The sequence below is a fragment of the Halichoeres trimaculatus genome, unplaced genomic scaffold (genome assembly GCF_033239565.1).
Source record: "Halichoeres trimaculatus isolate MK-OKI-2021-1 unplaced genomic scaffold, fHalTri1.1 fHalTri1_scaffold_6, whole genome shotgun sequence".
NCBI lineage: Eukaryota > Metazoa > Chordata > Actinopteri > Labriformes > Labridae > Halichoeres > Halichoeres trimaculatus.
Genome location: NW_027437184.1, coordinates 25,488,244 through 25,503,589, shown reverse-complemented (window position 1 = coordinate 25,503,589; position 15,346 = coordinate 25,488,244). Strand labels below are relative to the sequence as shown.

At 39.1% G+C, this 15,346-nt stretch overlaps 1 protein-coding gene across 1 annotated transcript; it reads right to left on the bottom strand.

The window, feature by feature from the left end:
• Window positions 1-2,283: 2,283 nt before the first annotated feature.
• aspa (aspartoacylase) lies at window positions 2,284-14,277 on the bottom strand. The gene is made up of 6 exons (XM_074671653.1): window positions 13,685-14,277; window positions 10,601-10,796; window positions 8,687-8,780; window positions 8,472-8,579; window positions 2,848-2,957; window positions 2,284-2,590 (listed from the first exon to the last, which is right to left on the bottom strand). Exons 1-6 carry the CDS (start codon window positions 13,924-13,926, stop codon window positions 2,399-2,401), a joined length of 942 nt encoding a protein of 313 aa, XP_074527754.1. The 5' UTR covers window positions 13,927-14,277; the 3' UTR covers window positions 2,284-2,398.
• Between the last annotated feature and the right edge of the window lie 1,069 nt (window positions 14,278-15,346).

Here is a 15,346-nt window from a genome sequence, read left to right as displayed (position 1 = left end):
ATAATGATGAAAACAACAGCCCACAAGACTGAGCTGTTCCTTTAGCTTAGCAGTCAGGTTGTGCACACCACAAGGTTAGTCATTCAATGGTCAGCAGGGTCCAAACTCAACTTGTGGCTCTGTTTTCTGCTCCATTCACCATCATATCCTCTCTTTAGAGTGGCAGAAAAACCATAAATAAACAAGTTAGGGTAAAAAAAATAATAATAAAAAAAGAATGGACTGTTTTGTGACTTAGTGGTTCTCTTGTAATTATACTACAGTTGTGATTAAGAAATGGTAAATTTGAGCCTCATGTCTGCACAACTACTCTGCAAGTGACTTCATCCCAGAAGCAACTTGAATCTGAGGTTATGAAACGCCCTCTAGTGGCTGTGAGTGCACTCTACATGACTTAAAAAGCAAAGCCAGGCCCAAAGGCCAATACTGGTTTCATCTTACAAAATATTGATTATGGTTCTGAAATTAATCATATACCTAATTATGTGTGCATTTATATTTTCTGTCAATAACACAAATAAAACCAAAGCATATCTGGTAACATCTCACAAACTATGTGTGGGATGTTGGTGGGAAACTATAAAGCTAAAGGTCAGAAAAATCCGCAGAAACTCAAGATCTTTTACAGTTGACGTGTTTTAGTGAAAGTATTTGTCAAGATGAAATTGTGTCTTATGATCCTGAGTTTAAAACTATATTAGAGGATACAGGGTAGGGCTGAACAATTCATTGAATTTAAACCGACATTGCAATGTTACAGAGTGCAATTTTCAAATCACAGACCCTGCAATTAAAAAAAATCAAATTAAATAAATAAGTTTCGTGTGCGCAGATCTGGAGGGATATAGAAACTTGTGCTTTTTTTCCTTAAAACCAGCAAAAGTCAAAATGCTGATTTTTCTGGCAAAAATATCACACGTCTACAAGGCTTGTAGTTCAATCAATTAGTCAATATGCTTCTGTAATAGTGATAGCTAAATAAAGATATATTATTTGTATCAACTCGTGCTTCAAACTATTTAATTTCATCATAACATGTATAATAATATATAGAATGATTTATTAATTGTTTTTAGTAAATAACGCAAAAGAGACCCACCCCAGACTCCAAAAAATAAAAAAAAATTGCAATTGCAGTTTTGGTCCAAAAAACTCGCAATCAGATTATTTTCCAAAATCGTTCAGCCTGAATATAGGGCTAGATTAAAGTTATGAAATGAGACGGAACAGGGCCGATATGGTCATAATGCAGGAAAAGGGACATTTTGTTTGATGTTGTTTGACGCCACTTAGTTGCTGATTTTTTCCAGACACCACTAAAAGAAATAGCTATAATAAATAGAATAAAATGTCAGTGCAGCTGGCTCTCTGTCATTTTCACAAACTTAGCTTTCTTGGAAAAAAGTTTGGCCACCCTTGCTCAGCTTAATTCAGCTACAATCACCAGGCCCAGTGTGTCACAGTACTAGATTTATTGGTTTATTTCCACAGGATGGTATACAGTACTAAGTATACAAATGGTGCTACCAAAAATATTGCTGAATGAAAAACGATGACTTTAAGACCACAGCCAACATAGTTTGAGACAACAGACATAAAAGTATTAGACGGTGCATTTGCTTCCTGTGATTCAACAAGTATTAAACATCACATCAAACCAAACATACAGCACAAGTATATCAAAATAGACACATATATCATTATTGTTATAAAACCTGTTTTAAACTGCATCCCATGTGTTTAGAGGAACACAACATTTAACGTCTCTTATCAAAATAATATCTTATTATCAGACACATATCATTTACAAATTTCACTCCAAATTTAGTGTGCAATTTTCACTAATATCTCAAGTAAGGCAGCGATAGGACAGCACCACAGATGAAACCACAGGAGTTACAGGTCGGTAGAATCAAAAGGCCACAAACACCCTCTCAAAGATGTTACAAAGAAATGTTGAAAAGAAAAAGACAGAAAAGTAGAGTTTGGGTTCAAGAAGTTACAGGTTATGATCTTCGATGGCTGTCCTGAGAAGTAGATGGAGTGTGTATAATTTTTCACAAGCCACAGATAATTCTGCTGATCCATTTCATCCCATAAACCTAAAGGATTTACTCTTAAAATAACAACATCATAAATACTTACAGCAATGTACAAGTCTTCAGACCAAAGACTTTCACAGTGATTCTTTGCAATTATTCTTTGCATAGTTAATCAATTTTCTCAGATAGTAAAGGCATAGAAAATTAAGCAGTGTGTAAAAGATGGTGTCTAGTCATTACGTGAGAAAACGTCTGTCATTTTCTAACAGAACAAAGTGCAAAATCTATACACAGAGTCTCCATGAGGCTAAAACAGCTGTATAATCATGATCCCTATTAGCCTCACAGATCAGCTTTCACACTTTTCTGACTGCGCTCGCTACCAGAGTTTCTCTCCTCGTGGTTACAAACGCCTGTTGCTTTTCATAGTAGGCTGCCTCATTAATAAAAGTGGGATAGACGGTGCCCGGGCCCTGGTAGAGGATGGTTTTTCCATCAAATGTTTGGAACATAGGGTCACCAGGGTTCAGTGGTTCCCAGTCACAGTCCTGGAGCAACAGCAAGAAGGAACCAGAGACAGAGACACAGTAAGATACCTGGGTGTGTTGATCATATTCAAATAGCATACTCTCACATGAAGCCAAAATGTACTCTTGTGGATTAACTCAGATTTATTGTTCAAAGAGAGCACATTATATATATATATATATATATATATATATATATATATATATATATGTGTGTGTGTGTGTGTGTGTGTGTGTGTACCAGAGAGTGGAGGAGGGGCAATGTGGTATTTGTTTACCTGCAGATTGGGGTGCACCATCGCAATGATGTTTCCATTAGCGTCTCTGGGGTAATCAACACGCTCCGAGACCCTGAAAACCTCAACTGTACAAGGGGGGAACACCACACCTGAAACACACAGCAACATCACAAATAAGTGAGCATCCTAAGCAAACATATTGTTTTCAATGTGCAAGGAAAAACAATTTCCAGTGGTAGGGGATTTTTTAAAAAGTAGAAAATGAAATTTGAAAAGAGAAAAAAAAAGCATACTATTCAAATTTTCAGGCATTTAAGTTTATGAATGTACAAAGGGCAGGGGACTCATCCGTCACTGAACACAATGCAGTGGATTAACTCCCTATCCAGATTGATCTAGCTTTAAATGGACTCCTTCTTGTTGTGTTGTTTCAACGGTTTTTTCAACGGTTTAAAAAAGACAATCATGTTGGGGCCGAGCTGCATGTGCGGAGTTTGCGTCTTCTCCCCGTGACTGCGTGGGCTTTCTCCGGGTTCTCCGGCTTCCTCTCCCACAGCCCAAAAACATGCACTTCAGGTTAACTGGTGATTCTAAATTGTCCGAAGGTGTTAGCGTGTGAAAGGTTGTGTGTTTCTGTGCATCAGCCCCTTTGATTGACTGGTGAGCAGTTCAGGGTGTACCCCAGCTTTCTCTCTAAGACAGCCAGGATAAGTTTTAGCTCCCTGTGGCCCGGAACACAGGGAGGATAAGTTGTAGAAGATAAATGAATGAATGGATGGATTTTGGAGCCATGGAAACAGAAAAAAATCAGGCCATTTTTTCAAGTTATTTTTGGGGCTTTTCATGCCTTTAATTGGATAGTAGAGAGGACAGTGGATAAATCAGGAAACAGGGTGAGGGTGGGGAGAGACATGCAGAAAAGAGGCCACAGGCAGGATTTGAACACGGGCCACCTGCACAAGGGCAAACCTCATGGAGTGTGACCTACACCATAGGCCATCTACACTCCTACAGGGCACTTTTAAAACAAACAAACAAACAAACAAACAAACAAACAAACAAACAAACAAAACAAAACAAAACAAAACAAAACAAAACAATTATTCACTAAAGTAACATCCCATGTATGATACCAGAGTGTCATATCATATGTGATCAGTCCCAGAGGATAAGAATAAAAACCGATAATATGCTTCATCAGCACTTTATTTGACTTCCACCATGTGATGGCCCAATATTCATTTAAAGGAGTCTATATAGAAAGAAATACTTTATTGGTATTGAAGTTAAAACTTTTCAAAAGTTACAAGGCTGTAGTGCCAATAAAAATCAAGTAAAAACACTCAAGGGATTATGTTTGATGATCGACAGGATGAGACAAGACCCTAGTTTCTCCTGGAAACACATCGAATCAACATGAGTCTGTTTACTTTAATTTGATCCAAGTCTCTTTGACTCTGCTCCTTGTTAAGTTTCAACATCCCTTGCTAGTTTTCACCTGTTTTTCTCCTCTTTTCACTGGAGGTAACTGTTCAGTTAGTTCTCTCCAAATAAATAAAGACAAGAGTAAAATTAAAAGTATCCTCCATGTTGCCTCTAGGCACTTTTCCTCACATTGTCAAGAGGTGAGATTATACACTTTATAAAAGCGCCGGACTTCTTTCCATGGATTGATTTGATATGACGTGTGTGATCTGGTTGTCCCCGGGCACACTCTTGCTATTTAAGATTAATTGTTGATGTTGAGGAGATCTGACCAATCAGAGTCAGGAATTTAACAAAGCTTTCATTAATAGCCTTAGAGCTGTGTGATTGTTGCCTTACACATAATTTAAGAAGTGTGAAAGAAAGCCTAGGGAGTGAGCTCTCTCTGCTATAATATCAAACAAATAAAGGTTTCTTAAATAGGCAGTGTATGCCACTCTGAGGGCTTTTACTGGAGAGCATAAAAGCAATAAAAACAAAAATGTGCATCCTCAGAGATTGTTATTTGTTGGGGATTTGGTGTAATTCTTGTAAATACCCGGACTGCCCCACAGAGAAAATCAGTTTGAAAATTATTTAACATATTAAAAGTCTGAGGTCAGTCAGACTCAGACACAAGCAGTCAGTACGTTCAGTCATTCTTAATAAGCTTGAAGCTCAGTGAGGCTTAGCTAACGGCTCTGTGTGCAGGTTAACACGCTCAGTGACTCTGCTTACAAACTGTAATGAGGTACAATGTTTACCATGTTCACTGTGCTTATATTAATATTTATATATCAGAACAAATTCAAAGTATGTATGAGAGTAGATCTGGTTGAGTTATATAATGTATCACTTGTGATAAATGTGACTGTTGAACACAACAGGATGAGATTATTTGTCAGATGACACTGAAGCAGGAGCAGATTTTCATGGTTAGGACTAGATCAGTAAAATGTTAGAGGCACAAATTCGTCCACAGGGGGCGCCAAAATCAACACAAACAATAATTTCCTCATAGCGACAAGTTTTTGATTTACATTTGTCAGTAGGAGCTAACGCTACTCATATTTGTGACCAATCAGCTGTTTGGTTTGGAAACTCTGGGGTGTCTTGTCTCGCCAAATTCATCTCACATAATGTTACATAACAAGGTTACCTCTGGTCTGAGTGGACGGTGCCACAGAGTGTCCAAGAAGCTTTATTCACTCCCTTGGAGCAAACACAAAGAGCAGTTTTTTGTTTTGTTTTTTTCCCAAATGAACTGTTTAACCACCACAGTGTAAAACCATGGAGCTTTATTCATATTCAAGTTGCAGCTCAGAAGCACAAGAACAAATGCTCCCCACACAACCACCACAAAGGTTTTCTCACACAATCCTCTGTTCTTTTTCAGAGTAAGTCATTTTGAGCCCTACCAACTGTTAAACCTCTTACAGCTGAACAAGTTGTTTCTTCCCGCTTCAAAGCGCAGGAACACCGATTCATCACCATGCTGAGCATTCATCCACACCACGGTGGCCCCACAACAGAAGATTACCACACCATTGGCAGCCAGAGGCTAACAACAGGGAGACTGACCAGCTCCCAACAAGTAACCCATTCAGCCTCAGAGGAAGTCAGGGGAAACCAGCCGGCAGCACCTCACGGTTGGCACAGAACGCTGGTTTACGTAAAGAGAGGAGGAACAGGCCGTCCTGCACCAAAACCTTCCATTTATGTTGTTTTCCAGGGTGGAAAAAGGGCAGAATGAGGCAGATGCATTCAGAGGAGTTTGGACATCTGGATGAATCAGATGGACACCCATGGGCGTTTTGTCCCAACATGTTTCCTGTCAGTATGACGCTGACAAACAGGAAGACTGTAAACAACTTATTTTTCTGTTACGTAACACATTATGAATCATAACACCAGTCGTTCAGAGCAAGACTTCACAAAGACAGTTTAATACTTTTGTTGCACACTGTGAAAGGCATTCATTTCTTTCTTTTCACTGCTTTGGCCTCAGAAACTTCTTGATGTTTCTCTTGAGTGTAAAAAATAACCAGCAAAGCAAATATAACATTTTTACACAATATTTTTCATAATTTGAAGTTGGGGAACTTTTGGTGCCCCCTCAGCCTGTGACCAGGGGTGATAAGCCCAGGGACAATTTTAGAATATTCTCATATTTTGTCTTTTGTGAAAAACTTTAAATGGTTTGGCCCATATGTTCCACCACTTTCACATGGAGAAGTCTTTGAAATTCACAAGAACATCCTCACTACGCTTGCTTGGAGCGTCATGGTTTGACTGGCATTTCTATGGCCCAGCACACAACAATGATGCATATGACCGTCAACTGAGTCCGGCTTCCTGTTTTTGTTAGTCAGACCATAATAATGTATAATATATGGACGTAGTCTCCACGACTAAACCCATTTGTTCTTGAACAAAGAAATGAAGTCAATCATTTATGGGGGCCATATTGGAAATGAGGCGGGCTTTGAGCCTCCCTCTTAACAACCATAGTCCCAGACGTGAGCTGCGCCTCTGATTGGACAAACTTGTGATCCTAATATCTTCTTAACTGCTGAGTTAGAAAAAAGTTCATCCCCATACAGTGTGTGCTGGTAGTGAAATAAACATTTCAGACCTGAGTTATTTTCTGAACCAGGCTCTAAATAGATTTCTGATGCTGTAATAGTCATTTGTTTTTGTTTTATTTGGCTAGGTTTGTATGTGGTTTCTGGTTTTCTGCAGCCAGCCTCAAGAGGAATCTCAAAGAACTGCAACTTTTAGCATTTCCACATTGGCTTCATCTTTTTTTGATAAACAATGTTTCCCCTTGAAGAAGACTTATCAAATGTTTGCCAACTAATGATTCATTTCATTTGTTTGTTCACTTGTGACCTACTAAACGCTTTGATTTCTTCATCACTGTAAGCACACAGATGATGAGATGCTCTTGACTGTTATCTTGTTAACTTTTTCTTTGAGGCTTTCTAGATGGGACGGCTGAAGACAGACAGAAAATGGGGGAAGTGGGGCGCAAGACTCAACCAATCTGTTTAGAACAAATACCTTGGGCCCATCCCCATAAAGTAAGAGTGTGGTTCTCCAAGATGTCTCCATCTTATAGCTGGCTGCTAGCTGGGAAACCGCATATATTTATACATTTAAGCCTGTCATCCACACAAAACCGTAGCTTTACATCACTAAAAACAATGTTTTCTGAAAACTCAGGCCAAAGTGACGTTTTTTGAAAACTCCGGTTTCATGGTTTCGCGTGGACGCTGGTAAACAGAGCATTCGGTTCTCAAACGTCACGGCTGAATGACAAAGGCTCATTCTGATTGGCTGGCATGGAGTTTACGTCAGAAAAACACTGCCCATTATGGGTTTGGCAGATTTACCGGCTGCATGTATAATACCCGGCTACGTTCGAGATGGCCTGAAACGTAACATCCAACACCCAACAGCTGTGGCTGTTAAAGTTGGCCCACAAATGAGGCGGAAGTTTAATGTAAACAGGCAAAAAACTCCAGTGCAACTTCATCATAACTGAATTATGTAAGGAATAACTTTCTAAAACATCAGGGCTTAGCCAAGTTCAATCAAAATTTACAAAGATCATGAACTTTAACTGCAACGTTTTGCATCAGAATCAAAACTAAACTTTGTAAACTCTTCACATAAACACTCTTTATTACAGTGGTTCTACTTAAGTGGATTTTTTGTTTTCTTTAAACCTCACGACTTACACCGATTATTCTTTTCCTTTCTTCATGTTCCACGTCTTATGCTCTCAGATTTATTTTGATAACCACTCTGTCGTCTGTTCCAGGTCTTTTGGCTTCCGGCACGTCATTGATTACCCTAATGTGTCTCACCTGTGTCTTGTTATCTCCTCTCCCCAGGTGTCTCAGTGTTCTTTCAGTCTGTGCCAGTCCGTCTTGTACCTTTGAGTCAGCGTTCCAGATTTTTTCCTGATCTTTGTCTTTTGTAAATGTGGCTTAGCCTTTTTTCTCACAGCGTGGATGCTGTGACTTGATGTAATTTTGATTTCCTGTGTACTGTACTTTGCTTTTTCCAAAATGGAATTTAAAACCCGGCGTGTCTGCTAGTCATGCATTTAGGTCTAATTTCTTCATTCATTTTGACATTTCATGATTTCTGTCTAGTTTAAAAGTTTCTGCTACACTGATGTGTGTGCTTACCTTCATTGAACAGCTCGATGAAGTCCAGGGCATGTTTCAGTATTATCCTCATAGCTTCAAAGATGTTACTCCTTAAAACCCCCTGAGGCTGAGGACCCACCTCCAGACCTGCAATCAGTCACAGCATAAGAGAGTTCAGGTTGTGGGATTTGGATGACTCATGAACATCTAAAAAACTGTCCCCAGAGTGACTTGGCAGGTCTTGAGGGACTCACCCACTGGGTGCTTGGCAACAGAGCGTGAAGTGGAATATTTCAAAAGAGGATGTTCGTTGAGCAGAACAAGACAGCTGGCTGGAGCGATGGCTTTCTGTGACACACAGCACACAAACAAGATCTCAGCTGCAGACACAAACATGCTGCGTGTCAGCTGAAGGTCTGATGAAAACCTTAAAGTGAATAATGCGGCAGCACAGAGCAGGAACATAATTAATCTCAGCTCAAGCTTTTATGTGATACCTCTCTTAATATCCATGATTATGGGCCACTGTCATAAATATTACAGTCACAGATATTGTTAGTAGAATTATAATAAAAGGACTGGCCTGGTTTTCTGTACCAGGAAATGAAATAAAATTCAGAGCACATCCAAAAACTCATAAAGAAGCACTAACAGCAGATCTGGCTCAAAACTAAAACTATGCTTTCACTTAATTTAACCAGCCGGGCTTCTGCAGAAATACTACTGTCCTAAATTTCATGAAACCAAGTGGAAGTTTATCTTTTTAAACTGACAAGAGAAGGAGACAAGTTTGGATTGCCTCAGTCCAGACACAGTCGTTATTTGATTTTAACAGATGCACTATTTTTCACTGCTAAGATAAAGATACAAAAGAAAAAGCAATGTGCCGGAGTTACAAAGTAAAGTTCAGCTCGATTCTGCCAGGAGACAAGGACACATTTTTGGAAAGTGCTCTAAAGACAAACATTTCAGAAATGAGTCACTTAACATCTGATCTTTGGTGACATTGTGTTTTGTGTGTGAGAGAGCGAGTGATTGGTGTTTTGTTACCCTGTGAAACATTTTGTGTCTCTGAAAGTAAAAAAAAAACAACAACAGCAAATTTCTCATGACCCCTATTGCTTGATGTCACAAGCAGCATGCTGCATTTGGCTGATCTTTCCCTCCCTGGTGTTGTTCTCTGACTTTATTTTTTTATTTTTTTACTGAGGATCAAAAACTGAAGAAAACCAGTAACATCTTGGACTGATTCTTTTCTTGCTTATGCCCATGAAGCTAAATTTTAGTGTATCACAATTAGGACAACCCTTCATTCCCTTGGTTTATTGGCTCACCGCTCCTTAAAGTGAGTTTACTTAATATGTAAAGGTATACTACAGGTTTTATTGTTTAACTTTACCTCTCTGACCTCTTAGTAAAACTTTGACTCCTCAACACACACAATGATGTGGCAGAAAGACGACGGAAACACCTTTATTTTTCCTTCAGTTGGGGGAGATGTCTAAAAGTGACACTCAAAGGTCAACAAAGCTACACTGCAAAAACTGAAATCCAAGCAAGTGTTTATGTCTAATTTCTAGAAAAAAGGTCAATTACACTTAATATGAGTCACATTCACTTGACAAGTCCAGAAAAGTGTCTCATTTCAATGTATTTAAAGACAAAAATGATGCTTAGATTTCTTCTTTTTTTCTTATTCTAGGAAACCTAACTGGTGCATTTTTTTCTACAAGTGGCCTGGTAGATTTGCAGGATTTTCTTTCTCCAGCAATGTAAGCAGGTTGAGGGAAAAAAGTTTTCACTTTGTGTGCCAAGAATTTTGAACTTCTTTTGTGTGCCATAATCTTAAAGGAGTTGTATCAGTATCATATCAAACTCTGGTGTTGTATATTATAGTGCAGATTAAATCTAACAAGATTTGAATCACATTACTTAAGAAAAAAATCTTAAATCTGGATTTTAAAAAAGCTAAAAGTAGACATTATGAGACATACAGACTGTAGGTGTAAATGTATCTAATTTATGCTGTTTGTCCTTTGCATTTTAACATCAAACAAGCTGACAAAGAGAACCTCGGGTGATACTCTCTGTTCCCTGTCATAGTTTTATGGGGTCTTCTGTTGTGTTTGACTAATGGGTTCATGTTCCACACCCCTTCAGGCCATCACCTTGATGTAGTTCATCATCTGCAGGTTAAAGTGGTCTTTGGAGCTCTCCAGGATCAGAGTGCTGCCCATGTTGGATGTCGTGTTGTGGAGGTCAAAGATAACATCGTAGGCCTCAGGGCTGCCTTTGGGCCCAAACATCCTGTTGATCTCCTGAGCTCTCTGCACCTCGTAGGGCAGGTCATCTCCTTCTGGGGCACTGCAGGACACACAGATACATGAGTAAGGTTAGGTTAGGTATCGACACATTTACAGCTTATCAGACAAATCTGCTGACAATGAGCAATAAAGCATGTTAATAATTGACACAGGGCTGTCTGCATGACCTGCATGCTCTATATGAAACTTTCACCTCAGTATCAGCCGTAACTAAAAGATTTAACAGCTGGAAGTTAACACATTAACTGTGAGGTGAAAGTGGAAAAGCAAGTTAAACACAGGCTGAAGTGCAACACAAGAATTTCATTGAGGATAATTTAACAGAGGGTGCTATTATTGTGGGGGACCATCAGTATTTATGGAGCTCAAATGCTGATATATCATTAAACTGCTGTGTTTGGGCTTAACCAACAGTGTTAACACAAGGAATTCAACAGTCGCTCCCAGTAACTACCTCTGATTTTGTGTAAATCTGTAAAACGTATCGAAAGTGAAAATCAGGAGAATTACGCTGCTTTATGAAAATCAACATTTAGCATCTTAAGATTAGTAACAGCTTCATGACAATAGCATATTGATGGTTTTTCACAATATAATATCTTAACTTTTATACTTAACAGTGTATTTTTATTTAATTTGTATAAACTATGTAATAGTTACATACTCTACTCTCTGAAGTACGTCACTTTGGATTAGCACGTCTGTTGAGTGAATTGTACATTAGCAAGCTAACAGTAAGACTGGCTAGTAAACTTTGAGATTAGCTGCCTAACAATGATATCAGCTTGCAAAGTCATGTTAAAAAGCAATAAGTAAAATTAGAAAGCTAACTGACGGTAAGATTGGCAGGCTGACTTTGATGGTAACTGCCTTACAACTATACTATCTTACTGTAATGTTTAGCTTGTTTTTTAGCTAGTTGTGAAAGGCTGCAGTAATATAAGCGGGCTAGCTTAAAATAATATTAGCAAAAAACACTAAAATTGGCTGACTCACTTTGTTAATAACAGCCAACTATACTGACTAGCTAATACTAATTTTACAAAGGCAGCAGTAATGTTAGCACGCTAGCTAACAGCCTTTCAAACTATTGCCTAAAAACATTGTTTTAAATCTGAGAATACAGTAACTCTGCAGTTTTATGAAATTATACTTTCCCTAAACCTTGAATGTCTTTTCTTCAGCACCCTTCATAAGTTTGTTTGCCCTCTATGCAAGTTTTCGTTTTTATTCTCCTGACAGGTATCTCTCTCTGAGTGGAGGATGACAACCAAAACAACCCTTTTTTTTCTCTCTCAGCTCTTTTGAAGCATTTCAAAATAACCACCAGTCCAGGACATTCTCCGTGCTACAGCGGCAGAGCACCTCTACTGTCTATATTGTCTTAGCAGCCTCACATCTTTTCATTAGAGACCGTATTTGGACAAAAGCAAACATTTGGTATTCTCTGCACTTTCTCCCATAAACATAGCAAGGCTGGTGAACACATCATCTTCAACTGGGAGGCAGTAAACGAGAGGCAGAGCAAAGCTGTCAGTCTATTTAAGTTCTGTGTAATCTTCTTATATGTTGCCTGACAGAGGCCAAAGGCCGTGTTAGCTGAAGGGGGGTAAGACGGTTTTTAAAGACCATTAAACAAATCCTTGATAAGGCAGTGGGAGGCAGTGACTTCAAATGTGCAGTTTAATATGAGCTATCAGCAATATTGCTCAGTAATTTAATGTAAACAAAAAGTCTATTTGTCCTTTATTCATCCAATGGGAGCCAACTAAGATATTAAGGTATCTGATGGAAAACTCTACCAGAACTTGAAAAATCCTAAATGAAACTAAAATAATATTTTTTTCCTACTTTTAATTTAAATATCTTCAAAGGGCCAAAGCAGATAAATGTATGTTAAAGTATTGTGGTGATAACTGTATAAGCACAGCAGAGCCATAATTACATCATGAGTGTCATTATGGGATTCAAACGATGAAATATGTATAATGGATAGCTCTTATCCAACCACATTAGTAAATAGGCTTCTGTGTGTTCATGCACAATGAAGCCATGAGCCAGCGTTTGCGTAAGACTTTACTTTCCGCTGTAGTGCACACGAAGAGGCACGATTTGAAAAAGGAAGAGGGGAAAAAAGAGAGTCTTAATTCATTTGCAGCTCAGTCACGTTTTGCTCACGTTTTTTCCTGCTGGCTCAAGCCAGGGAGGAGGGGGGTGGAAGACACGCTGCTCTGCTGTTATTGGCACAGAGCCAAAGGGGGGCTTTGGGGAGGAGGAGGGAGGACAGCTCATGGTAAACACACAACCTGTGACAATGGCAACTTGGGGGGAATATCTGCGTGTTTTCCGCTGTTGATGATCACAAGGTCTAGTGTGACCTCTTTTTCTGCTTCGCCCTCGATCCAATATTAACATTATTATTTTATATGACATTATGGTAATTTAGCAAGACATGACCCATGGTCCTTGTAAAACACACACAGATGCTGCATTCAATAAAATTCTCTCGATTTTTTTTGCCAATAAGATTTTATATTAAAATATAACGTTAAAACTTCAAGGAACAAACAATGGCAACAAATATATTTTTATTTTTTAAAGGTTTCAATAAAGAAAAACTGTACTCGGGACAAAATGTACACAAAAACCACCCAAACAAGGTCAGAGCTGTTGTGTAGGTGTGCACGTGCCATGTACAGTAGATATATTCACGTCATTACACCGTAGTGAGCTCGTGACATATTTAAAAACACCTGAAATTAAAACCTCTTTCATAATGAACGTGCTGTTGTTGTTGTTGTTGTTGTGGTTTCATGCCATGACAGTTTCCGTCGACTGGTATGACAGCTCACAGTAACAACAACACACAGCAGAAGCAGCAGGGACAAAGTGACAGGACATGACAGCCCCACGTTCACCCGTGTTTACCTGAGGTTCTCCGGGCTGAAGGCTCGGTTCAGGTCCGTGTCCACGTATCTTGTGCACTTCTCCACCGCCCTCGGGTTGGTGATGAACGGTTTGGTTTCGACTGTTTTCCTCTGGATCTCGGCGCTGTTTTTCACCCACAGGTTGACAAGTGTCACGCCTGACATCTCGTTCCCGTGAGTCCCCCCGAAAATCGCCACTCTCCTGGCTTCGTTTAAGCACAAGCTGTTGTTGTACGATGACATGACTGTTTAAAAAACACTATGTGATTAAAAATGTGGTCAAAGACACGCTGGTGGTGTCAGACGCTTCAGCAGCGAAGGAAAAGTTTCCAGCTGGAGCTTCACAGCCTCTGTTTAAAGCCTGTTGTAGCTGCGCGCTTACGTAACGTGCCCGTGAGCTTGTTGTGGTCAGTCAGCGTGCGTAAAATGAGCTGAGTACTGCACGACATCTCAAGTAACAGGGAAAACTCCAACTAACAGGGTTACTCCCCTTTGTTTCAGCTGTCACACACCCTCCTTCCCCACGGAGGACGGCCACTGGTGGTTTCCGGTGAATTTCCGCCAAAATAAAGTTCAACCATGGTTTACGGATGTTATTTAAACATTGTTTCAGATTAAAGGTGATTGTATTTTTCTTCTGGAACAGGTTAGTTTTCATATCTAAGTTATCCAGATTTTTCCTTTTCTCGTTTTGTTGGTTTGTGTGTGACTTTATGCTACTATGTTTAGCCCTGATCTCTTTTTATTGTAATGATGGTTCAATGTCTTTGAGTCTTAAATTGATTTACCAAATAAATATGACAATTATCCTTATTCATAAAAATTCTAGTCTTATTTTCTGTTTGTCTAAATTTAATGCATCAACCATATATCTCCAGTTTACAGGTTAACTCTTTACACTGTCGCACCTGGAGCTGACAGACACATTCACACGACCAGGGTCTAAGAAGATGATAGTTAAACCCAGTCAGTCACAGCTGTGTGTGATGTTGTTGTGGATGGTTGGTGAAAAAAACACACGGGGGTGTTTCACCAATCAAAAATGTTCAGCTAGTCAGGCCTTGCCTCCCAAAGACAGTTGAAATTTGAAAAGTAACTCTTAGGACTGGGCTAAATTTATAAACTAGTTCTGTGAGTTGAAATGCTAGTAGTTCCAGGGGAACTGGTAAAAATGCAGCTAAAGAGGGGGTTTGAGAACAAAACACTCGTAGTCTGGGTTGCAAAATGCCTTCTGAAAATTAAAAACACACAGTTGCATTCACCTGCCATTGTACAAAAAAATAAATATTTAAAAACGGGTTAAATTTTACTTAAAACAATGCAAACAAAAATATATGTTTTGTAAAATATGATCATTGTAGTAAAAACAGCAATACAAGTCATCTGATTTTTTTTTACCAATCAGCTAAATAAAATAACTTGGGCCTTTAAAAAAAAAAAAAAAAAAATTAGATTGGACAATTAGTGAACTCCTAAGGCAGGGTTTGCTTGTCTCTGGGACCACTGTGAGGGGTGTCTCAGGCTGAAAAGTTGGGAGAAACCTGGCCAAGAGCACCTTACAACTGAGGTCATCATTAAAGGCTGGTATGAAACCCTGTGACCATGTAAAAAATTGGAAATACAAAACACACTGGGTTGTTTGATGCACCTGTACTATACAAAG